Source organism: Rhinolophus hipposideros (assembly GCF_964194185.1).
Source record: "Rhinolophus hipposideros genome assembly, chromosome: X".
Taxonomy (NCBI): Eukaryota; Metazoa; Chordata; class Mammalia; order Chiroptera; family Rhinolophidae; genus Rhinolophus; species Rhinolophus hipposideros.
Genome location: NC_138046.1, coordinates 87487505 through 87511759, shown reverse-complemented (window position 1 = coordinate 87511759; position 24255 = coordinate 87487505). Strand labels below are relative to the sequence as shown.

Sequence of the window (24255 nt, the reverse complement as noted above, 5' to 3'; positions counted from 1 at the left end):
CTGACAGTTGTGGAAGGAACATCAGGAGTGATTTAATATTGGTCTTTTTCTTTCTGATCTCCTCTCCTGAAAACCCATTACTCAGAAGAGCTGCATGCCTCACTGAGGCTGTCTGAACTAAAATATGCTTCTTTCTTTTTCCCCTGTTCCAGGGAGCCTTTGCCTACATAGTCAATTATTTCATGTACGTCCTCTGGGCTCTCCTATTTGCCTTCCTTGCCGTATCTCTTGTCAAAGTGTTCGCGCCTTATGCTTGTGGCTCTGGAATCCCTGAGGTGAGTCTCTAAAATGGCTTATCAATGTTAACGATAATGAATCCTGTTTGATTAAAACCTTTAATATGTATTCCAGTACATAGCACAATATGAATATTAAACAGGATCAGATCCTGAGGCAATCTAGGGCCTCTCTAGATCTTCCCTACATCTCCTCCCAGCCTGGGCCACCTGGACATTAAAAGGGGTTGATTCCTAGTCTCCTGTGAGTTCATGGTGAGCCTTGCCCCACTCCCTATGAAGAAGCTCACAGGGTAGATCCCAAGATCAACTTTTTAGAGCGGAAGAAATAAAACTATTTTGCTGTATTTCCTACAACCCGATCTGGGCTAGAAAAAAAGTGGTTAAAATTCCTGTTTCTAACTATTTTGGGTGTAGCTTGCTTGACAGTGACTGAAACCACTGAGATTTAAGGTTACCCAGATGACCTTGACCCTCTCTGTTTCCTGACCAAGTCGTAGTTACAAATATTTCTGGCAGAGAATCAAGACTATACTAGTCTCTAAGGAAAATACCCTCCCTTTACACCTCTCTTCCATATACACACTCTCATACTTAAAATACTGCCTTGCCTAGCTATTCACATGGCGAAAGAAAGAAAGAAAGAAACAGAATTTATAAGAGAGAGAGAGAGAGAGAAGAAAGAAGGAGAGAGAGAGAGAGAGAGAGAGAGAGAGAGAGAGAGAGAGAGAGAAGAAAGAAAGAAAGAGAGAAAGAGAAAAAGAGAGAAGGAAAGAAAGAAAGGGAAATAACAGAGAAAGAAGAAACAGGAAAACTTAAAGAATAGTTCTCACTTTCTTGGACTCCTTGGCTCCCTCTCAAACTGGGATCACTGTAGGTCAAGCATTTATATGTCACTTGTTCAAAAGTTATAGTTTCTATAATGAGGTCCAGATTATTGCTTCTTAGCTTGGTGTACTTGCTTAGTCTATATTCAATCTCTCTGTGTTTGACCTACAGATAAAAACTATCTTGAGTGGTTTCATTATTAGGGGCTATTTGGGGAAGTGGACCCTGATTATCAAAACCATCACATTGGTGCTGGCAGTGTCATCTGGCCTGAGCCTGGGCAAAGAGGGCCCCCTAGTGCACGTGGCTTGCTGCTGTGGGAACATTCTGTGCCACTGCTTCAACAAATACAGGAAGAACGAAGCCAAGCGCAGAGAGGTAATAACAAATGGCCTTAATAGTCTCTCTCTCCATTTTTTTTTGGTAAGGGCATAAATGGTACAGTCTTAGCGATGCGAATTTGGGGATTCTACCAATATTAATGCAAATATCCTTTGACCCAGAAGTTCCACTTCTAGGAATTTATGCTAGGAAGGCATCCTAGCATGTGTGTGTGCCCAAAGGTGTTTGGGGATATGTGTAGTCAGTACAGCATTTGTTAACATAGTGAAAAACGGAAACACTCACAATGTGCATCAACAGAGAACTGATTGAATAGACAATATTCTGTCCATACTGTATAATAGTATGCAACTGTTAAAAAGACCGAGATATCCCTTTGTATACTGACATGGAAAGATGACTAGAAAACACAATTAGGTTTTAAAAAAACAATTTCAGAATAATGTGTATAGTATAATTCAATTAATGTTTTTTTAAAGGTGTGTATACGTGTACCTAGAAAGAAAATATCTGGAAAGTGCTTTTATCCCAAACTGTTAAAAATATCTGCATCTGGTGAATGGGAAAATGAGGTGGTAGTGAAAGAGAAGGAAACACTTAAACTTTTTATTACATATAAGTCTATACAAGTGTGTGCTGTTTCTATTACAAAATAAGTTACAAAAACAATAGTTTTTTTAAAGAAGTTGTTTATTCCTGTGAAACAGTACACATTCAGCATATGTTTCAGATGCCAGCTTTTTCATGTTTTATTTCTACCTGACACCACACAGAATACATTTCTCTTTGTATTAGATCTCCCTCTACCTTTTGCCTTAACCCCGCTGAATTAGCCCCACAGCAGCATATCTGTAGTGGTTCTCATGTTTATGCGGTTGTTAATGTATATCATTTTGAGGAGAAAGAACATTTTTTTTAAATGTTCCAAGTCATTGGCTACTTTTTGTCCTGCTATAATTAAGGATTTAAGAAAATAGTGGTTCTTGCTCTGTATTCCTTTAGTTACAAAGAAATCACGTATTGAATAGGTCAAGACCAAAGTCATTTTATTAGAAAGGGTTTTCACAAAATTGGAACCTAGTGATTTATTTTGAAAACAAAACAAAAAAATAAGTAAATAACAAACCATGCGAATTAAATATCAGTAAAACTGGAGAGAGAGAGAGAGAGAGAGAGAGAGAGAGAGAGAGAGAGAGAGAGAGGAGTAGATTGTTGAGTTACCTGTCAAATGGTGGAGGGTCATAAAGGCAGTAGTAAGTTGGTGAGGTTATTGTGTAGGAATAGTGTACACCAGAAGCTAAAGAGTTGAAAAAAAAAACATTTTGGGGCAGCTGGTTAGGTCAGAGCGTGAGATGCTTGTAATACCAGGGTTGCTGGTTCAATCCCCGCGTTGGATCAGTGTGAGCTGCGCCCTCCACAACTAGATTGAAACAACTATTTGACTTGGAGTAGATGGGTCCTGGAAAAACACAATTAAAATAAATAAAAGTTTAAAAAAAAAAACATTTTAACTGGCAAGAGTGAAGTGTTGGTTTTTGCTGGTTTTGCATGGGTACAGGCGCCTTTGAAACTAGATTGCTGGTTACTTTCATTCCATAAAATTGGTGTTTTTGTTCAAATAATTTCTCATAAAATGAGAGGGTAGTTTGATTTGGCTGTTTCTCTGTAGAGATTTCATATATTTCTTTAACTAGACTCATGAATACTTGAATCTTCAGTTTACTTCCCATTGCTTATTTAAACTTTTTAGTTATTAATATTTTTTCCTATTGATCAGCGGCAACGCTTTTGTGTCCCAGGGCCTTGTCAAAGTGGAAAGATGATTGAGAGTGAAATAGGGATTTAATAAGGAAGGGCATAGACAGACTCCGCTCTACAACATAAAATTAAAGCAAACTAGCCATCTCGGTTCTTTCTTCTCCTGCCTAATTCATCTAAAACAGAGTCACGGAGATCCCCCTTCTCAAGTTCCGGTGTTGACTGCCCTCATCCTTCTCAAATGAAAGCCATTATAGCCATAAATTGCTAAGTCCTCCCCAGCTAGCACCAGAGAGCTCACTCTTTCCTCCCCTTCTTTTTCCTGGGCCATCCTGTACTCCCAGAGAAACCTGCCTACGCATTTTGCCAAGAGCCATTTTCTACTTCAAACATTCTTAATTTTGTTCAATTTTTCTTTGAAATACTTCCTTCCTTACCCCAAATCATATATCACTCCACAGCAACCAGAATCCAATGAAAGGATTTTATCCTTCTATTAATTCTGGTGTGTTTCTCATGCTCCGCCCCTGCCTCCTCACCCTTTAACTTGCCACACCCAAACATACTTAGATCTTCTCTCCCCTTAAAAATCTATCCCCAGCCTTGCTCGTAGTTGCCTCCCTAATTCATTGCACAGGTCACTAGGCATGGAGTACAATGCACAGTGCAAGAAACCCTAAATACCTACTGTGTGACTATTTGCGGCTCCTGAATACAGTGAGCCAGTTGTGTCTTCAGTTTTGTATCATTTGAGCCTTCTTAAACATCTCATTTAACAAGCATTCCTTTACAAAGAAAGTGCTATGCAAACACATCACTGTAGGGACTTCATTTCGGTGGTGGATAGGTCTACAAAGTCAAGTTCAGTTACTGAATTGGGAGTATTGGGGTTGGGGGCGTGATTTGGAATAAAGCACATAGCTAAATTAATTACAAAGGAAAGCCCCTCTACCTGTTCAGGCGTGTGAACCACGTGTGCAAACTCCAGCGTATGATGTTTGCTCTCAAAGGAAATATAAACTGAACTTCATTGTTGATAAACTGGATGTGGAACATGCAAAGTTTTTTTTAAAAAAATATTTTAGTAACCACTAACATTCCGTTTAAAACTGATTGAAGGTAGGAAAGTGGTATTATTCTGTCACTAATTTTGAATTTTGGATTGTAGGTCTTGTCGGCTGCAGCAGCAGCAGGTGTATCTGTCGCCTTTGGGGCACCTATTGGCGGAGTATTATTCAGCCTAGAAGAGGTAACTACTTTTAACTGTCTGTAGCCCACATGCATGGAATCGGGGCCAGTGTCTGTATATGTGGCAGTCCCATAGTGCTCTGTGCAATTCTGTGTTTTACTATGTGACCAGAGATCTCTGGGCAGTTTTCAGCCTCAACCCTTAGCTCCTACAGCACCAACTTTTCACCTGAAACAGTTTCTGCATATTGACTAAGTTGGCTTTCTTGCCTTCTCTCTTGTAGGTCAGCTACTATTTTCCCCTCAAAACTTTGTGGCGTTCGTTCTTTGCTGCCTTGGTGGCAGCATTTACTCTACGTTCCATCAATCCGTTTGGGAATAGCCGCCTGGTTCTATTTTACGTGGAGTTTCACACCCCATGGCATCTCTTTGAGCTTGTGCCATTCATTCTACTGGGTATTTTTGGTGGTCTGTGGGGAGCTTTGTTTATCCGCACAAACATTGCCTGGTGCCGGAAGCGTAAGACCACCCAGTTGGGCAAATATCCTGTCATAGAGGTACTCGTCGTGACAGCCATCACTGCCATCCTGGCTTTCCCCAATGAATACACCCGAATGAGCACAAGTGAGCTCATTTCTGAGCTGTTTAATGACTGTGGCCTTCTGGACTCCTCCAAACTCTGTGATTATGAGAACCGTTTCAACACAAGCAAGGGGGATGAACTGCCTGACAGACCGGCTGGTGTGGGAGTCTACAGTGCCATGTGGCAGCTCGCCTTGACGCTCATAATGAAAATTGTTATTACTATATTCACCTTTGGCATGAAGGTGAGGAGATTCTTTTGGTACTTGGTGGATGTATGTGTGACTGTGGGTTTGGAGGGCAAAGCCAAGATATCATGCAATCCTCGTAGCTCGTATGGCACTTCCAACTTTACCCAGTGTTATATTCCTCAACCCCCAAAGCCTTTGTACCCCCACATGCCCTTGTAACTTCTCAGACAATTGTAGCTCTATCTAAAATTGTCCAAGCCGAGTTTTAGGCCAAATGCAAACGTCAGTGCTGAGATTTTAAGTAGAAATGTTGTCTTCTTTTCTGTGGAAAATATATTTTTCCCCTCAAAAAGGATGGTGAGGTATTTGTTCCAGTGCACTGTGTATTGAAACACTATCTGGCCAACATAGTGTTGCTCCTTATAAGATGGCTTTAGAGTTTACCCCTAAAGCAAAAAAAAAAAAAAAAAATACATTGAACCAAATGAAGTTGCTGATATTCAACCATTTTGACCACTAAAATGGCAATTTGATATGGTTTAGCTCAATATATAGCTAAATGTATTTTTTTGCAGTTGGTATCAATGTCCCATTATCAAGAACTTCACAGGTGATTCTAAATTAATATTTAAACAGTCAAAAGCAGACATCAGGCCAGCATGTTTTACTTTCAGTACCCATTATCATTTTAATGCTTCAGAAGAAACCAGAAAAGACATTTTGTTAAGGTATTTTCCTCCTCCTTCCTAGATTTTTATTTATTTGTGTCTTTTCTTTAGCTACCTACTACCAAGTTATTTCCCTGTATTCTCTGGGGAAATGGAGATTCAAACCAGGGAATTAGAGACAGCAACTCATTTTAGGCAGTACTGTAATCTCTATCCCCCTCAGCACCCTGGAAAGTTTTGCAGTACTTATTAAGTTTCACCTGTGGCTTCATTCTTTTATTTAAAATGAATTTTCAGGCCATCAGACCCACTCAGATTCAAATGTATTCCAAAAATCAAAAACAGGCAATTTAAAATGGGTGCTCTACAGACAAGATTTCAGGAGGAAGGTGCTATTATTCCCAAAGCCCAGAGAACCTAAGGTTCAGAGAGGTTAAGTAACTCACCCAAGGCCACAATTTAATCCCTTGTTTGTCATCATTTCCCTGTCTTAGCTCAGAAAACTGAGACTTCACTAGGAAGTGTCCTAGGAGTCAAAAGAAGAGTGGGGAGACAGATGAGAGTTCCTTTTTCTGTATCGTGATGCTACCATAGTCACTACTTCATTTTAAAAAGTAATTGTTTAATCTTTCTTTACATTATTATGAAATAAACTGAAACCTCACGGGCCATATCTTTGTGGGGGCAGTGGGTTAAGATTCAACACACGAGAGTGGTTATGAGCATTATGTTTAAACCCAGCACCAGTATTTACTAAATTTTGGCCTTGGGTGAGTTACTTAACCTCCCTGAACCTTAGGTTCTCTGGGCTTTGGGAATAATAGCACCTTCCTCCTGAAATCTTGTCTGTAGAGCATCCAGCACAGAACATGGTAGTCAATAAGGGATAATTACTGTTGATAAGAATTCAAAATTGCGGAAAATGTCTGCACATATGAGAAACTCCATCTGTTTTCCTTTTTCTTTGAGAAAGGCTTAATTTCTGCCTCCAGTTCTGTGTTGGTCTGGAGAGGTCAGGCTCTAGCCTGATGGACCCCGAATAAGGGTAAGCTTCTTTGCAGTCATACTTGCCTGCACGTCCCAGAGAACCTCTAGTCGCTGTAGTGTTACCCAAATCTTTACAGCCACTTGCTAGCATAGTGCATAGTTACGTTGTCATTGGCCTGTTTGCTTCGCAGAGGGTCAACCCTCTAGGCCTTACACATGCCAGGCACTCGCAGCATTTCTCACTAACCGCCTATTGCTTTCTCTTTGCAGATCCCTTCTGGCCTCTTTATCCCTAGCATGGCTGTCGGTGCTATAGCAGGTCGACTTTTAGGCGTAGGAATGGAACAACTGGCTTATTATCACCATGACTGGGGCATCTTCAATAGCTGGTGTAGCCAAGGAGCTGATTGTATCACCCCTGGCCTTTATGCGATGGTTGGGGCTGCAGCCTGCTTAGGTGAGTAGTGTTTGCACTGATTTCACAGAAGTTGCTACCCACGTGACATAATAAAGAAGAGAGATATTAAACACAATTGATTGCAGATTTTTTTAAAGTGACCGTTTCCTGTTGGGTTTGCCATTTTTCAAGTGCTATAAGAAAGCGTTCTTTACCATATATCTACATTCCTCCCCTTTGAGAATGATTCCATCATACTGAGGAAATAATCAGTAATTTATACAAAGCTATCTGTCAGTATCAGCCTAAATGTGCACAGTAAGGGATCAGTTAAATAAATTATGGTACATCCACATAATGTTATACTATGCAGCCATTGAATGTGAAGTTGATATTTAACATACGTAACTATAATATTAAATAAATTTGTAATAATATACAAAACAAAGTGTGTGGGGGGGGGCATTGGGGAATTTAACATATAATATGAGCTGACCTATGTAAAAACCATATATTTTTGCATAATAAACAACTTGGAAAGTCATTCAAAATTTTTACTCTGCTTATTTCTAGATAGTGAGCCTATAGTTAATGACTATCTTTTATAGACTTTTTTTCTCTGAATTTTCACAAGGGGTCTACACATCCGAGAGAACCTCTAGTTTCTGTACTGTTACACAAATTGTGGATATCTTCTGTAATTACTTTTATAATTGGGGAAGAGTAACAGACAAATAAAACAAAAAGAAGAATCATGAAAGCGTCTTGTGTTTTGTAGATGTGATTTTGAGACATGTCATTTGTGTCCATTGTAAACTTCCTTTAATGCATTGCTGGGGTCTGTGCAGTTGTAGGTGAGACCTCCTTTTAGCAATGTTTCTGGTAAGTAAGCTTTTCCTGAATGGGGCCTGTAACAGACTGATCATGGTAATGGATCCTGTACTTTTCCTGCCTTCAGTAGCCTATGTCTGTTTCTTTGCAGGTGGGGTGACTCGGATGACTGTTTCTCTTGTTGTCATAATGTTTGAACTAACTGGTGGCTTGGAATACATTGTACCTCTGATGGCTGCAGCAATGACAAGCAAGTGGGTGGCAGATGCTCTTGGCAGGGAGGGCATCTATGATGCCCACATCCGTCTCAATGGATACCCCTTTCTTGAAGCCAAAGAAGAGTTTGCTCATAAGACCCTGGCAATGGATGTGATGAAACCCCGGAGAAATGATCCGTCATTGACTGTCCTTACTCAGGACAGTATGACCGTGGAAGACGTAGAGACCATAATCACTGAAACCACTTACAGTGGCTTCCCAGTAGTGGTATCCCGGGAGTCCCAAAGACTTGTGGGTTTTGTCCTTCGAAGAGATCTCATTATTTCAATTGGTAAGGATTTCAGAAAGGGGATAATGGAATCCACTATGGAAATTAATAAATATTCATGAAATGGAGGAAGATGGAGGGAAGAGGGGACTGGTTAGGGGCCAGAAGGATAGAAATAGCATTCCCAACTTGTTTTTCTCTACTTTTCAAATAGAAAATGCTCGAAAGAAACAAGATGGAGTTGTGAGCACGTCCATAATTTATTTCACTGAGCATTCTCCTCCGATGCCACCATATACTCCACCCACCCTAAAGCTTCGGAACATCCTGGATCTCAGCCCCTTCACTGTGACTGACCTTACCCCCATGGAGATCGTCGTGGATATCTTCCGCAAGCTGGGACTGCGGCAGTGCCTGGTTACGCACAATGGGTGAGAGCTCTTTTGTGAGGGCGAATTGGATTGTGGGAGAAAGACTGTAGAGAGATAAAGAAGAACCTAATTCACAGGAGCATTTGTAGCATTTCTAGGCCTTTTGAAGCTCTGAGATGAAGATGGATGTGTCTCTTTTATTGTCATAATTAATAGAAAATGAGTTTGGGGAAGAAGGTGGGTTTGAGAGATGTGAACTGCTGGTTGCACGTTATAAATAACTCAGTTCCTCTTCCACAAATGAAATGGCTGTTTTCTTATAAACAGGTAGCACTGAAATTATAACGGTATTAAGTGGTATATGTATAGTATTTGGTCCTTACAATAGCTTTGTTATTATTATTTGAGGATGAGAAAATGAAGTTTCAGTGAGGTTTAAAGAACCCCTTACGCCAGAGCTCCCGGTTAATATATAGTAGATGTAGGCTTTAAACACAAGTCTGATGCCCAGGCCAAGGCTCTTTCTTTCTGGGATGTTTCTTATCCAGTAAAGGAAGCCGTGCTATTTTCTTTTTGTTGGAAAAGAAAGGAAGTTGAGGAGAAGGGTAGATTTTTTTCTGAACGTGGTATGTTAATCCAGCAATTACATAAGAATTTCAGCCTGTAAAATTTCTAAATGGTGTAACAGATGTCTTGCAGGATTTAAATAAGGATGGGGACTTTCCCTAACTGATCCGTTCAGCATTCATTGAATCCCTACTTCATGAAAGGTGTTCCACTAGATTCCAAGGAGACAGAAAAATGAATAAAAGCCTTCTCTGCCCCCAAGGAGGATGCAGTGTTACAGGGAAGCTAAGAACACACAAATGTATATAGCACAACAGCAGACAAGACAAGTGCAGGAAACGGGGCTGCTGGGTGGAAGGCACAGTTATTGCTGGCTTGTAGAATCAGGGAAGGTGTTCTGGAAGAGCAATATTTGAACTGGGTTGTAAAAGGTGAGTAAGATCCGTGTATGTAGCGAAGAATATTTAAACCAGAGGAGACTGCAGGATCTGAGACCTAGAAACACGAAATGCTTGCAGCATGTTGAGGGACCCGTGCATTGTCCCTTTGGCCTGCTGCACATATCCTTGTCCTGTTATCTCATCATTTGTAAGTACAGATTGCAGTCAAAGACAGAGTTGAAAAGGGCTGAGGAGGAAAAGTGTCACCTTTGAGAATGTTATTTTAACTGCAGATTCTTTTTTGTTTTGTTCTCTTGTTTTGTCTTCTAGGCGATTGCTTGGAATCATTACCAAGAAGGATGTGTTAAAACATATAGCACAGATGGCAAACCAAGATCCGGATTCCATTCTCTTCAACTAGAATCACAGGGTTGTGCTAGTTACTGAACAGGAAGGACATTGCAGACTATGGATGTGTTTTATTAACTGGGTACCCAAAACACATTTCCCATATTGGATGGTGAAGTTATATTAGTGTTTTGTCTCTTTCCTAGAAGTTAACCAGTTGCACTACATAATAATCTCTGGAAATTAATATTCTGTTTAGGAGAAAATGCAGTTAGGCTTCTGTGGTATTGCATTAGGAAGATTTCATGAAAGAGTAAACAAGATTGCTATGGTTTAATTCTTTTTCTTTTTTTTTAAAGATTTTTTTAAAATTTAAAACATAATTGTTAGCCAATATGCAATCACTGAAAACTATGCAAGAAAAATTCCAACGGTCCTGACTGATACCCTGCAGGAAACTCATGAAAAGGTCACTTGTTTGGACTCTAACTGTCATTGGTGGAAGATGAAGTGTAAAATAAGGGGCTTTGCTTTTCCAACCACAGAAAAGAAAGCCAGAAGGAAAATAGTAACGGTATTTTCCAGACTGTGAAAATTCAGTTCAAATGTTATCTTGTTGCTGTTACAATATTTAGCATTATTAGTTTTTTTGTGTGTGTATGTATATGTTAATTTCAATACCTGATTATAAGACAATGCTGCTTTGGTTAATCTCCTCTAGACGAATTTAGAGAGGTTGATTTTATAGCTTGCTTGTTCCTGGTACTCTTTTGAAGTGCACAAAGATAAGTTACTGATCTTTCTCCTTGTCTGCAAGAAGGGTAACTTTCCAGATGGCATTTGTTAGCTAGTAGACAAGGACTTTGCCATGAATTTGTTAGTAGCAAGGAAAGATTTCTCTAGCTTCCTTGAAATGAATGATTAGTGAAGTGCTAAGCAGAGTCAATGACTAGGAATTTCACATTTTGTGAGGTCCCAACTAATCCTCTTACCCAGATGCCACCTCCATGAGTGATGGTGCTTTAGGCTTCTGGAATATGTAACAATAGTAAAGGGAACCAAGTTCAACTACATACCAGGGAAGATTCTGAGCTATAGCTGCATTTTCATGCATTCCTTTGTAAAGACCACCAGGACTAAAATAACTGGACACTCACGCCTCCTCCCAGTGTGAATTACACAGAACAGGCCAGTGTTGTCCCCATGAACATGATTTTAGGCTCGGGGTACTTTCAGTAATATTCAAGGCACTGGAACAGGGTAGGCAGCTGTGACTCCCTTGAGGCTCCTTAGAATTCTCGATAAAATGCAGAACCATCCTAAGACCCAGGGGTGTGCACAAGGCCCGGTGACATCAAAGGTGCTTGTATCCAATTGAAAAGGTGCCTGTCTCAATTTCCTACCACCTTAACTGCAGTAGAAAACATCACAGCCTAAGGACACCTGGTGGAATTACAGAGCCACCACCATCATTCCGACCACTGTTTCATTTTCTACAGTTTTACCCCTGCGCGGTTGTGCCCCCTCCATTCTTTGCCCCTTCCCACTCCTCAGCCCTGAGTCCTCTGTTTGGAATCGAGTACTCTGCCTGGTTAATCATTCCTATTACAAAAAATAACTCCCAGGGGTAGTTAAGTTGTAAACCAAGCCTCAGTGATCTTATGGCACGTGGACCAGAGGTAACGCACAGCCATTTGCTTTGCCCTGGAGTCCAGTCACTGCTGCCACGCCTCGTTTTCCACACAGATGCCCACAGCAGTGAGACTTAACTGCCAGGGGTGAGAGTTCAGCCTTTCCCATTTTACAAGTCTGTTCCTAGCACTTCCCTCCATCCTTTTGGCCTAGAATCAGCAGTCACTCAGCATATCCTCCCCAGACTCCCACCTCCCATCCCCAGACACCTCAGTATACCTCATTTAAAAGCTACTGTTCCTGGATTCTAGGATTTTTTACCCCTAGTTCTTTCCAAAATCTGAAATTCTTTTATTGCCCAGAACTGGGTAGCCAAGGCTTATTTTGATTTTTATCTTTAAAATATCAAGGCAGTTCACCAGAGTTTCTCCTTTTAAGTATATCACTCTAGCATTTTAATGAAAGAGAAAAAACTCTAGGTTAATTATACGATAGTCATGATTCAGTAACTTTACATCTTTTGTCCCTTCCATGCCACTGATTTCCTCACGTGAGATCTGGCGACTTTATCTGACCACCCCTGTATTTTGTGTAGAAATCAAAGTTCTCATCTGTATATTTCTGGTTCACTACCTATCTTTTCATATTAGCCATCCAGCTGAAGTTTTCAAAACAGGAAATGTTTGTATTTCTGGTATTCAACAACAGTGAAAGATTTGGTTGCATTTCATAGTGCAGCAGTGATATGGAGGGTGTCTAAGTTTGCCTTTGTATTTCTTCTCGGCTCTGTTTTTGATTTTAGACAGATGAGCCAGTGTTAAGGTGCTACTTCAGAGAATAAATTCAAGAAATCAGATAACACTGTGCCAAGGTATACTTTCTAGATGCTAAGCACCGATTGGCCCTCCAGAGAATAATATCCCTTTGATACCTCACTCCTGATAAATCTCATTCATTAACCTCAGCTTCTCAGGAATCCTTGTAACTCGTATGCTAAAAGTAGCTGTAGTGTATGGTATCCATTATATGTCTAATCCTATGGTTTGGCTCAAAGGTTGCCTAATTGTGGCTAGAGCTCCCTGCTAGACTGCTGGCTCAGCACCTTTACACTCAGAGTTTCTTGCTTTGAGGCAAAGGAAAATATTCTTCCTGACATTGCCAATTCAGCAGTTGGACATACTTAACCAACAAACAAAGCCCATGTAGGGAGGTCTGTCAGTAGCCTCAAATGGCCACATACCTCAATGGCAAAAGACTAGATAATCTGTGATTTAAAAATGAATATGAGTTGAGACTGGTCTATTTTGGTATTAAAAAAAGAAAATTGCGTGGCACAAAGGAAGGATTTACAAAAGAATGCCAGTAAGTGCTTCAAGAGAGTTAGGATTTTCCAAGGGAAAATATCTGGTAGACATCTAGCCATGAAAGGAGTGAGAATCAGAATCTATAGATTTGTAAAAATCTGCTATATTTTGTGTCTTCAATGTAAAGAATTAAAGAAGCTGAAGCAGTTAATGGATAATTAGTTATACCATTGAAGGAAGAAGCAAGGCACTGGAGATGTAATATACAGGCCACTTTCAAGATCATTTGTATTTAAATGTTCACATACTCTCCTCCTTTCTGGCTCTGGTGGCCTTCTGGCTCAGCCCAGCTGTGGAGCAGAGGTGTATAGTCCACAGAACAGATATCCTCTGGTGGATAATATGACATTCGTGATACTCTGGATTTGCCAGCTGGCAGAGCAAACAATTAATTGTTTTGGCATCAGAGGCTGAATCTGAACCCTTTACAGGAAGACCAGAACACAATATCAATTTCTCTAGCCCTCCTTCAGTTGTGTTTCAACATGCGAATGATAAAGTAATGGAGACTTAGTGTGGTCAAAGTGCGAAGTGATTCTCACTCATGTTACGAACCTGTCCAGGTGCAGGGAGAGCAAGTATATTTTAAAAACTGAGCATGCAATAGAGTCCCTCATAGAATGTAATCATTGCTGTATGTTTTAAATATTTAAATAACCTGTTCTGATTGGATCTTAATCTTGGTTTGTTTTGATAGGCAGTGAGAGGGAAGGTGTACTTGTTACACCATAGTATCTTTTCTTTTTTTTTCTTTTTTCTTTTCTTTTTTAATTTTATTGGGGAATATTGGGGAACAGTGTGTTTCTCCAGGGCCCATCAGCTCCAAGTCATTGTCCTTCAATCTATTTGTGGAGGGCTCAGCTCACTGGCCCGTATGGGAATCGAACCGGCAACCCTGTTGTTCAGAGCTCACGCTAAAACCAACTGAGCCATCTGGCTGCCGCCCCCCCACCCCCTTTTTTAGATAAATTGCAAGGAGTGCAATTTTTGAAGTTGAGTTTTTAGTAATGGTAGTGAAGACAGTATTGAGAATTTGAAACAGCAGTGTGTTTTATGTTGCCAAAGTACTTACTGATGACTGACCACATTATATTGTGAAGAATCAGTTTACCCACGCTGGAGCAGAGCCAAATACCGCCATCCATCAGTTCAGAGAAAGCAGGAGAGCATCTTTCATAGTGGTGCATAAAGTATTGAGGTCTTGAAAACCCTGAGAAAAAAATTAGGAATTTAGAAAACAAATGGCAGGTAGAATAGTGAGTCCTTTAAAAAAAATAGATGTCTGTATATGTGCTCTGAACTTAAGTATCCTAAAACCTTGATTTTTCTTTTTTTAACCATGTTTGGGATTGCCTGGATTCCCTTAAAGGGAATGTAGAGTTGTGGCAGTAGAAAAGCCTTAGTAAGAAAATATATGAGTTCCTGTAAGATGGTGGAAGGAAGGCCAGCCATACATCCTGGCATTTATAAACTGCTTGATCATATGACTCAACGGAAGAGTCAAATACTCTCCTAAAGACCAGGCTTTCCAAGCAAGAGCATTTGGCTGGAGTAAGTCTACTTTTATGGAGAGGACTGACCCAAGACAAGACATCTGCTTACTGCCTAAATGGTAAGCTTTAGGTAGATTGTCTTGAATTTTTATAGCAAAATATTTTTAAATCTATATTTTTAGCCTCTCCAGTGTGTACTTATTGTATATTAGAAAGAAAAAAAAGTGAGGGTTTCTCAAATCAGGGCTCAGGGAACTGTATAAATTTGAAGTGAAATCATTGTAGTGGACCTGTGGTGACCGCTCAACTTTGCTCTGCCTCAATTTTGGTTGTTTGCTCCAAGGAGAGAAGTTCTTGGAATAGTAGGTGTTAGCAACTTCAAGTTATTCCACAAACGTTTGCTGGCCACAGTCTCATTCCTGAACATCTGGATCTGGGCAAAGTTTTGAAGTGATATAGGGAACAAGATTGGTTTTTCCACTGTGTAGTCTGATTTTGCCAAATCACCCAAGAAAGAAAGTATACGCTGTGCGGAGTTTGCATTTCTTGGAGGGGACCTATCGAGTCACCCAGCCCAATCCTGCAGTCATAAATTCCTACCTCTAAGTTCCTGCCAAAGGGTCTTCAGCCTCTGTGTGCACACTCATTGAATGAATGCCTTGCCTAAAGAAAGGCATGTGATCGTGTAAAAATATGAGGGTTTAAAAAAATGATCTCTGCCTCTCCTTTTCTTTATCCCACCCTCCCTCTCCTCTCCTCAACTCGTCTCTCCTCTCTTTTCCTCTTCTCTCCTCTCCCTCCCCCACTCTCCCATGCCCTAAATTCAAAACTTTCTCAATTGTTACAAACATGTTGTTTTTTCAATATGGACCTTGGGGAAGGGAGAAGATCATTCTGAAAATACAGAATGGAAGATAAGGCTGAGTTGATGGGGCCAACAGGGCTTTGCTTCACTGTAGGGGTGACAGCCAGTGGTGTTTGTCAAGGGCTTTAGCATCTCAAGGCAGTATTCACTGAAGTATTCATTGCTAAACCTTTTTATTATGTACTAGTCCAAATCTATTGAAAGTCAGAGGCAGTCGAGGATTTGGTGAGTGAAATGTCATCTAGCAAAACGGGAATGAGGGAATGGCCAGAGATGGTTTTATCAGGGCAGGAGTCTTCAGCCTCATTATTGTATTGAGTGTACTTCAAAATATATGGTCACTCAAGAATGTTTCTTTTCCTTTGTCCGTTTTACTTTATCCCTTCTTCTCCCTCCTTTCTCTCCCATTGTCCTGCCATTTTAGTACTAAGCTTTTAAACAAGTATTTACTGTTTTTATTATATATTTGGTCCTTTGGGACTATATAATGATTAATAATTAATTTCATTCTAGATAAAAACGATATATTTAATATTCTGTTCTTTTAAACTGTCTTTTGAAGCTATGCTGCTAGCCAGGTACAAGCCAGAAAGGAGCTGGGCCTGACAGACAGCATGCTGGTCATGTACCTGAAGGATGACGTTGATGTCATGATGGTGACTCTTCTCTATTTGACCAAGGCCAGCATCCTGCTCTTACCTCTATCCATTCATTTCTGGCTGTGGGAAAACTACCACCCTTTGGGTGAGCCAGTGAGGCCAGGAGGATCAGAGGGTTCCAGCCCATGTGCCACTATATGGATATCTCTGTAATGAGCTCATTTATAGGGGTGGCTCCAACTGTGGTAGCCAAAGAAAACCTGTCTGACTCAACGTTTTAGTTCCTGAGAGTGGTAAAAGTTCAGCTGAAGCTAACGTATAGACACCAACTGGGCATCCATAAACTAGCGTCAACCAAAGCTAACATAGCCTGAGTTGCCACAGGAAGCTTGGTGCTGAGCTGTTCAGAGCAATTGTTTATCTTGAGTGTTGCCAACCCTTTAGTCACACTGTCATAGCTTTATTCTAACGTTTAGAGATCTTGGTCCTCATTCATAGGCACAGCCCATACCAAAGCTGTGGATCACTGCTCACTTCATTCTGCTCCTTGGTCATGCATAACAACAGTCTAAAACGGAAGATGTGGGCTGGGGAGTTAGGAGACCTGGTTTCTATTCCTTATGCTTCTACTAACTAGCCTCGAGATCTTAACCGCTCTGTGCCTCAGTGTTCCCATCTGCAAAATGGGGATAGTGTTAATTGCCCTACCTACCTCACAGGGTTGTTGTGAGGATAAATCAAGACAATGAAAGGGAAGTACTCTGACAAGTAAGTGCTATGCAAATTGTAAGAAATGAAAACAATCACGTTAAAGGCAATGGAATGGACATTGGCAGAAGGGTTAATGGGATTGTCCAGCCCTTTCTCTGTGTGGCTTAAACCCAGGTCGCCATTGCTTTATACATTTTCACTTAGCACATATTTGTAATTATGCATGTAATAAAGCACAGCCTTATCCAATCTGGAGTCTGGTGTGTTTTTGAAGATCCTCAATTTTGTAGCCATTGATTTCTGATAATAAAATCAGGGGTGCAGGGTATGGGGGTTGGGTGAGGGTAGTGTAAAAGGCAACAGCAAACTCCTACTAGCAAGCTCAATTCTTAAAAAGTTTTATTACTTGATTCAGTATTTTTACCATAAGGAGGCAAATGAGGAGCAGCTTGCATTTTCTGAGAGATTCCAGATACCTCATTCCTTATGATTACTTAAAGGTTCCTGTCTCATATATTGGTGATACTTTCCTGATGGCATGAGAATTAACTGGGAGCTGTCATTTTTCTCTCTTGAGCTCTTAATGGTGTAAGATTATGGGCTCCGATAGGGCACTTGCCTACAGTCACTGCTTACAAGGAGTAGGATGAGTGATTGAAATGAACCCTCCAATGAACAGTAGGGTTCGTACTACCGTCTTTATGGTGTGTTGGGATTCAAATGTCTTCTGTGAGAATTCCTCTGAAGTGACTGAGGAGGGGGGCTTTTCTGGGAGGTGGCTGAATATACAAACATTTCCTTTTCACACCTCCATAGAACATGGAGGAAAGCTATACAGCAGCTCCTCGAATAACTTTGTTTTGTTCAACATCATTTGGTTATAACTAATGAGATGCCATAGGAAATTAACTCTTGTTTATGTCAACTAATGTGTGGTAAAATTGGTTTTGTTATGTCATTTCACTTCAAGTCTTAACCTATCAACAATGTAAAGTGAGGACTTACTGTACTTTGAAGTGTGCCTTTTCTATTATTTTTCTTTCATCTGATTCTTCCTCTCCTCTCCCTCCCTCGCTCTGTCAGCCAGACCACGAGTAAGGTATAACAGTTGGCTGTGCATGCAGGTTTTCATTTAAGAATTTTTCCAGTTCACATTTGATCACATTTGCACTGGTGTTGACTTGATATCTTGTTGCTACCAAGAGCTGTAATGCCTTTGGCCTACTTGGTATCATTTCAGGAGGAATACCTCTATGTGAAAGTAACTCCTTCATAAGCCTGAAATTCCACAAAGAAATTTCAGTTTTTGATGTTATTTAGCATTTTACTGGCCCCCTTCCACACTATCACCATCGTACCTTCTAATCTAAATAGCTTTTGAGAAAAAAAATCACATATCTAGCTGTTACCAGCTATCAACAACTTGCTATGAATTAGAGTGTCCTGTCTAGTTGCTGTAGGGCTCAGCCGAAAGTGGCTTTGATAGAGTATGAGGAGCTACCTGTACAGGAGCTACCCGGAGGAAAACCAGGAAATGACCACCAGATGTCAGTGCAACCATTGAAATACTAAATGTAGTTAAGGGTCAGAAGAGAACTGAGGGTCGGCAGGGCACGAAGCATGAATTCATACATAGAGCTAGATGCTGGGAATACAAGATTCCATCACAAGGTGTTTCTTAGTTTATCAGACATTCTATTTTTCATGTATACAATAAAATATGAGCTTTTCTTCTTATTAAAAAAGAACCACTTGGCAGTTCCTGCTTTTAATGAGCTTATTTTCCTAGTGTCTAAATGTTGTAGTTTGTTTTCCAAAGAAGTGTTCCAGATAAAAACAATGAGGGAAAAAGGACTCCAGTTCCTCCCTGATTAGGTTGGCCATATAATTTATTGTATGATTAGGACCCTTTTGACAGAGGGATGGTGGTGTTAATGTTACCCAGGGACAACAGGCCAAACGGAGACTATTCCAGGGGTCTTAGTAAATGCAGGCTGCTATAACATGACCGCAGACTGTGGTTGAGGAGGGTCCATGCTTCTACATTGTCCACTGCTAGTATCTCTAAATAGACATTTTAGGATCTTGAGTCGGGAGGCTGCAGATAGAACAGAAGACAGAATAGAGAAAGTATAGGATTTGGAGCCAGAGGACCTGGCCTCGAGGCTTACTGTTAAGGAATTGCTACCTTTCTTGATCCAACAAAACTCAGGATCTCTGATATTGGCCTTGGAGGATTGAGTCTCCTCTTGAAAAAGGGCTTCTGGACCTCGCTGTATGGCTTTGTGTTCCACAAGATTCTTTTTACCCGTTGTAATTTTTCTAGTTACCTCACTGGTCTTGGGGTGTAGTGGAAATCACACCTTGTTCAATATTCTGGCCTAAGTGCGTCTATCATGCAGCTAAGGTGAAAGTAGAACTTTTAACCTAAAAGCTCGAGGAAAATAAAAGGGAGTCAAAGTGATGTGCTGTGAGCTTCTCTGGCTGACCCTGAGTGTGCATCAGAATAATCTGAAATGGGTATTAAAATATAGAATCCTGGACGTTTGGTGCCATATCCTGGACCAGTATTTGGAAAACCACACGGGTATCACAGGCTTCACCCGCCCCGAAGCCTTCTCAGCCTCCTCTGTGGCAGGTTCCATTTTAGCACCGCCTAGAACTCATTGTTCCACTTGTTCACTCTTGTATCCCAAGTGCCAGATACAGTGCCCAGCACTGAGCAGGACCTGCAACAATACAGTGCTGGTAGAATGGCTGGCTGTGTAACGCTTGTTCCTGTTTCCCGCCGGAAGATGTGTCTGTTGCCTAGATGTACACACCTTCCAGGGATACCACAACCCATTCATTTTACAAATCACAACCCAATAATCACATCGTAGACAACTCTGTGTAGATGATGGAGGGCATGTTTATTTCAGCCTCTGCTGCTTACTTGCCACCTGATTTTAGGCACGTGATTTGACCTCTCTGAACCTCAGTAACCTCATCTGTAAAGTAGGAAAACCGATGAAACCTGCCTCATTGGACTGTTGAGACGAATTGGAACTGGATATGAAAGCTGGGCTTTACAAGTTGGCTATACAAACATCATTGTTATTCAACTGGTCCTGAGCAATAAAGTAGATCATGCATGAGAAGAGTCAATTCACTCAATATTTATTGAGCACTACTAGGCCGTGAGAGTTCAATGAAGGGAAAACACAAACCTATTCCTTAGATGACAACCCCAAACACAGTCAATTTAGAATGGCATAATCCAGCAGCATATTCCAGTGACATAATTTATTTTTCCAAGTCCAATATCTATGGACTTGGTGGCCTCTCCTGAATATTGGCAGCATCTTGGCACCTCTTCTCCCACCATGTTTCCTGATTATTTCTGCCTCCAAGACTGAAATATGCCACTAAATCAGGGCATCCCAGGTACACTCAAACCAATCTGTCATCTATGGTTTTCAAGAGGGATGCCACCCACTTTGTTCCCTCCAGTTCCAACTCCAACTCCAACTCCCACCTGGCCACATCTGAAGTCTGCAAAGTCACTCAGAGAACCCTTCCTTACCCACATATCACCCAGCCTGACAGAGCCAATGATACCCCGTCCCTTCTTGCCTGTCCTCCAGCATAACTCCTCTTTCTAGTTCCAATTACTAAACCAAAACTTCCTTGTATATGGATGAATACCAACAGATACGGCTGCACGTACAAGGTCTGACAATTAAGTTTGTGAACCTGTTGCAACAATGTTGCTAACTTTTTGTTTATATCAGAGGGGTTATTCATTATGAATCTGTACCAACTGGACAAACAGTTAACCAAGTTTACTATTTGGAAGTGCTGAAAAGGCTGCGTGAAAATGTTAGACGACCTGAACTTTTCGCCAACAATTCATGGCTCCTGCATCACGACAATGCACAAGCTCACAGGGCACTGTCTGTGAGGGAGTTTTCAGCCAGTAAACACATAACTGTATTGGAACACTCTCCCTATTCACCTGATCTGGCCCCCTGTGACTTCTTTCTTTACCTGAAGATAAAAGAAATATTGAAAGGAAGCCATTTTGATGACATTCAGGACATCAAGGGTAATACGATGACAGCTCTGATGGCCATTCCGGAAAAAGAGTTCCAAAACTGCTTTGAAGGGTGGACTAGGCGCTGGCTTTGGTGCATAGCTTCCCAAGGGGAGTACTTCAAAGGTGACCAGAGTAATATTCAGCAGTGAGGTATGTAGCACTTTTTCTAGGATGAATTCGCGAACTTAATTATCAGATCTTCGTATGTGGGAAGTGGAGAGAAGGATTATCTACACTAGCAGCAATATACTAGAAATGCTTTATTACACAAATACTCTTCAATTTCACAATAACTGTGAGATATGCAAAATATGAGGAAACTAAGGCTAGCGCTTATTTGTGATTTTTTTCACTATGTCAGAGGCTGGGAGTGTTTTAACAGAAACTGGACCTCAATGTTTTTCACCCCAAGTCCAGTGATCCTATTAATCTTGGGACTAAGTGCTCCTGTTCATCCGGAACACTCCCAGGCCAGTTTATGGGAAGAGGGTAATAGGAGCCTGCTTGGTTGGCCAGTTGGCCTGGTGTGAAAAATTTACTATCAATACAAATCTGTATAGAGATGTGTAGAGATGATCAGAAACAATTCTAGAAAGGGGATCTCCAAAGAGGTTTCTTTTAAAATGTGGATGTGTAGAAAAGTGAGAAGTGGGAATGGATAGGGGTGGGAGAGCAGTGTTTGGGGTCCTGGATTTACTAATTTACTTCCCTTGGTATTATTTGAGATTTTTACCAACAGTTTGTATCAATCAGGTTTATAATTTTTTCAGAGTAATTGTCCAGGAAAAAAAACCAGTATTTTTATATGTGGTTGTAAGGATGTGTTCATCTCATCAACTAGAAGCTAATTTTGTTTTTGTTTTTCCTGCAAACTAATGATAATGAAAACTAAAGGCTCAGTCCAGTAAGTGGCTTTTATGATGAGAATCCCCATCCATTTCAGGGGAGCTTTATGACTCATGCAGGCACAGGGGCTGTTTTCTCTCATAATCTAACACAGCAGCCAGAATAATCGTTTTAGAACATAAATCAAATCATGTCACTTGCTTGATTTGAAACCCTTTGATGACTTCCTATTACATTCAGAGAAAATGCAAACCTCTTATCCTGGCCTCTGAGGCTTTCCATGATCTTCATTTGAACTATCTCGCTAACTCATGTTATGCGTTGAATTGTGTCCCCCTAAAATTCATATGTTAAAGTCCTAACCCCCAATACCTCAGAATGTGACCTTATTTGGTAATAAAGTCATTGCGGATGTGATCAGTAAATTAGGATGAGGTCATACTGGAGTAGGGTGAGCCCTAATGCAATATGACTGTTGTCCTTACAAGATGGACAAATTTGGAAACAAGCACATCACCGGGAGAACGCCATGTGAAGATGAAGGTGGAGATCACCGTGATGCTTCTACAAGCCGAGGAACGCCAGACACTGCCAGCAAACCATGAGAAACTAGGAGAGAGGCACGAACAGATTCTTCCTCACAGCCCTGGAAGGAGCCAACCCTGCGGTCACGTTGATCTAGGACTTCTGGCTGAGATAATAAATTTCTGGTGTTTAAGCCACCTTGTTTGTGATACTTTGTTATGGCAGCCCTCGCTACCTAATTCACCTCTTCTCTTAGCACTCACCCCCTTCTCTCTTATCCCAGCACACTATTTTCTTTTTCTTTTTCTTTTTTCAGTTCCTCACACCCAGTTTATTCCTGCCTCGGGATCTTTGCACTAGCTGTTTCATTTTTCTCGAATGTACTTCCCTCAGACTTTCACATGACTCAGTCCTTCTTGTTATTCAGTTTAAATGTCCTCTCACAGAGGGCTTCCCTGACTTCCCTGTCATTCTTAATTGCTTCATACTCTTTTTTTCTTCTGAGTAGTCCTTATTATCTGATGTTTTCTTGTTTATTTGTTTATAGGATATTTACCCCAGTTATACTGTATATTTCATAGGGATTTTGTTCACCATTGTGTCCCCTGTTTCTATCTAGACATACTTGGCACACTATAGGCACTCAATAAATATTTGTTGAATGAATGAATGGGCAGAGTTCTTCACTGATATATTTGTTCATGGAGCATTTATTGAATCTCTACTACTTAACAGCCACTGAGATAGTACTCAAGGCACAAAGGCAAATAAGATAGGGCCCCTTCCCTTTGACTTTCTAAATGTCTGGCTCCTGCCAGGTCCCAATACTGCTATAGCAATAAGAGCATGAGCTCTGAAGTCTGACAGGTCTAAGTTCATAAATTAGCTCTGCCACTTACTAGCTGTGTAATCCTGGGCAAGGCACCCAACGTCTCTGTACCTCAGTAATCTCTTCTGCCAAAGGGAATAAATATTAATAACTAACCCAGAGAGTTGTGGTAAGAAATAAATGACATAGATACTGTGTGTAAAAAGCTTAGAAGTGCCTGGTACCCAATAGGTGGTAAACAAAAAAACGCATACTATTTTTTAAAGATTTTTTTATTAGTTTCAGGTGTACACCGTAGTTATTCAACATTTATATAACTAAAGAAGTGATCACCATGATAAGTCCAGCAACCATCTGACACCATACCACGCTATCACAATACTATTGGCTATATTCCCTATGTTGTACATTACATCCCCATGACTTATTTGTTTTATACCTGGAAATTTGAACCTCTTACTCTGCTTCACCTTTCCCCCCCTTTCAAAAATTTTTATATTAGTTTCAGGTGCACAACATTGTTGTTAGACATTTATATAACTTAAGAAGTGATCCCCCTGACTAGTCTAGTACCCACCTGGCACTATACATAGTTATTACCATATTATCAACTGTATTCCCTATGCTTGAATTTACATCCCCATGGTTATTTTTTAACCACGAATTTGTACTTCTTAATCCCTTCACATTTTACACCTGCTCCCTAACCCCCTCATATCTATCACCCCAACAAATCTGGCCCCCATCTGACACCATATATTACAATATTATTGACTATGTTCCTTATGCTATACCCTACATCCCCATGACTACTGTGTAACAACCAATTTGTACTTCTTAATCCCTTCCCCTTTTACATCAACCCCCCCCTCAACCCCCCTCTCATCTGGCAACCATCAAAATGTTCTCTTTATGAGTTTGTTTCGTTTGTTTATTTTGTTCTTTGGATTCTACGTATAAGCAAAATCACATTGCATTTGTCTTTCTCTGTCTCACTCAGCACAATACCCGCCAGGTCCATCCATGCCACCACATGGATGGCAAGAACCCATTTCTTTCCCTGGCCAAGCAATATTCCATTGTATTACCACATACTCTTTATCCGTTCATCCATCAGCGGACACCCAGGCTGCCTCCACATCTTGGCTATTG

The 24255-nt window shown here is 40.7% G+C and overlaps 1 protein-coding gene across 2 annotated transcripts in view; it reads left to right on the top strand.

Annotated features, from left to right (window-relative positions):
* CLCN5 (chloride voltage-gated channel 5) overlaps window positions 1–12650 on the top strand; it is a 148910-nt gene extending 136260 nt beyond the window's left edge. For both annotated transcript variants that reach the window (XM_081042446.1, XM_081042447.1), the window contains 8 exons: window positions 153–275; window positions 1236–1442; window positions 4333–4413; window positions 4637–5179; window positions 7051–7237; window positions 8160–8558; window positions 8710–8926; window positions 10144–12650. In XM_081042446.1, coding sequence (XP_080898572.1) covers window positions 153–275; window positions 1236–1442; window positions 4333–4413; window positions 4637–5179; window positions 7051–7237; window positions 8160–8558; window positions 8710–8926; window positions 10144–10234 — 1848 coding nt within the window. In that variant the 3' untranslated portion in view covers window positions 10235–12650. The remainder of the gene's footprint in view (window positions 1–152; window positions 276–1235; window positions 1443–4332; window positions 4414–4636; window positions 5180–7050; window positions 7238–8159; window positions 8559–8709; window positions 8927–10143) is intronic.
* The last annotated feature ends 11605 nt before the right edge of the window (window positions 12651–24255 follow it).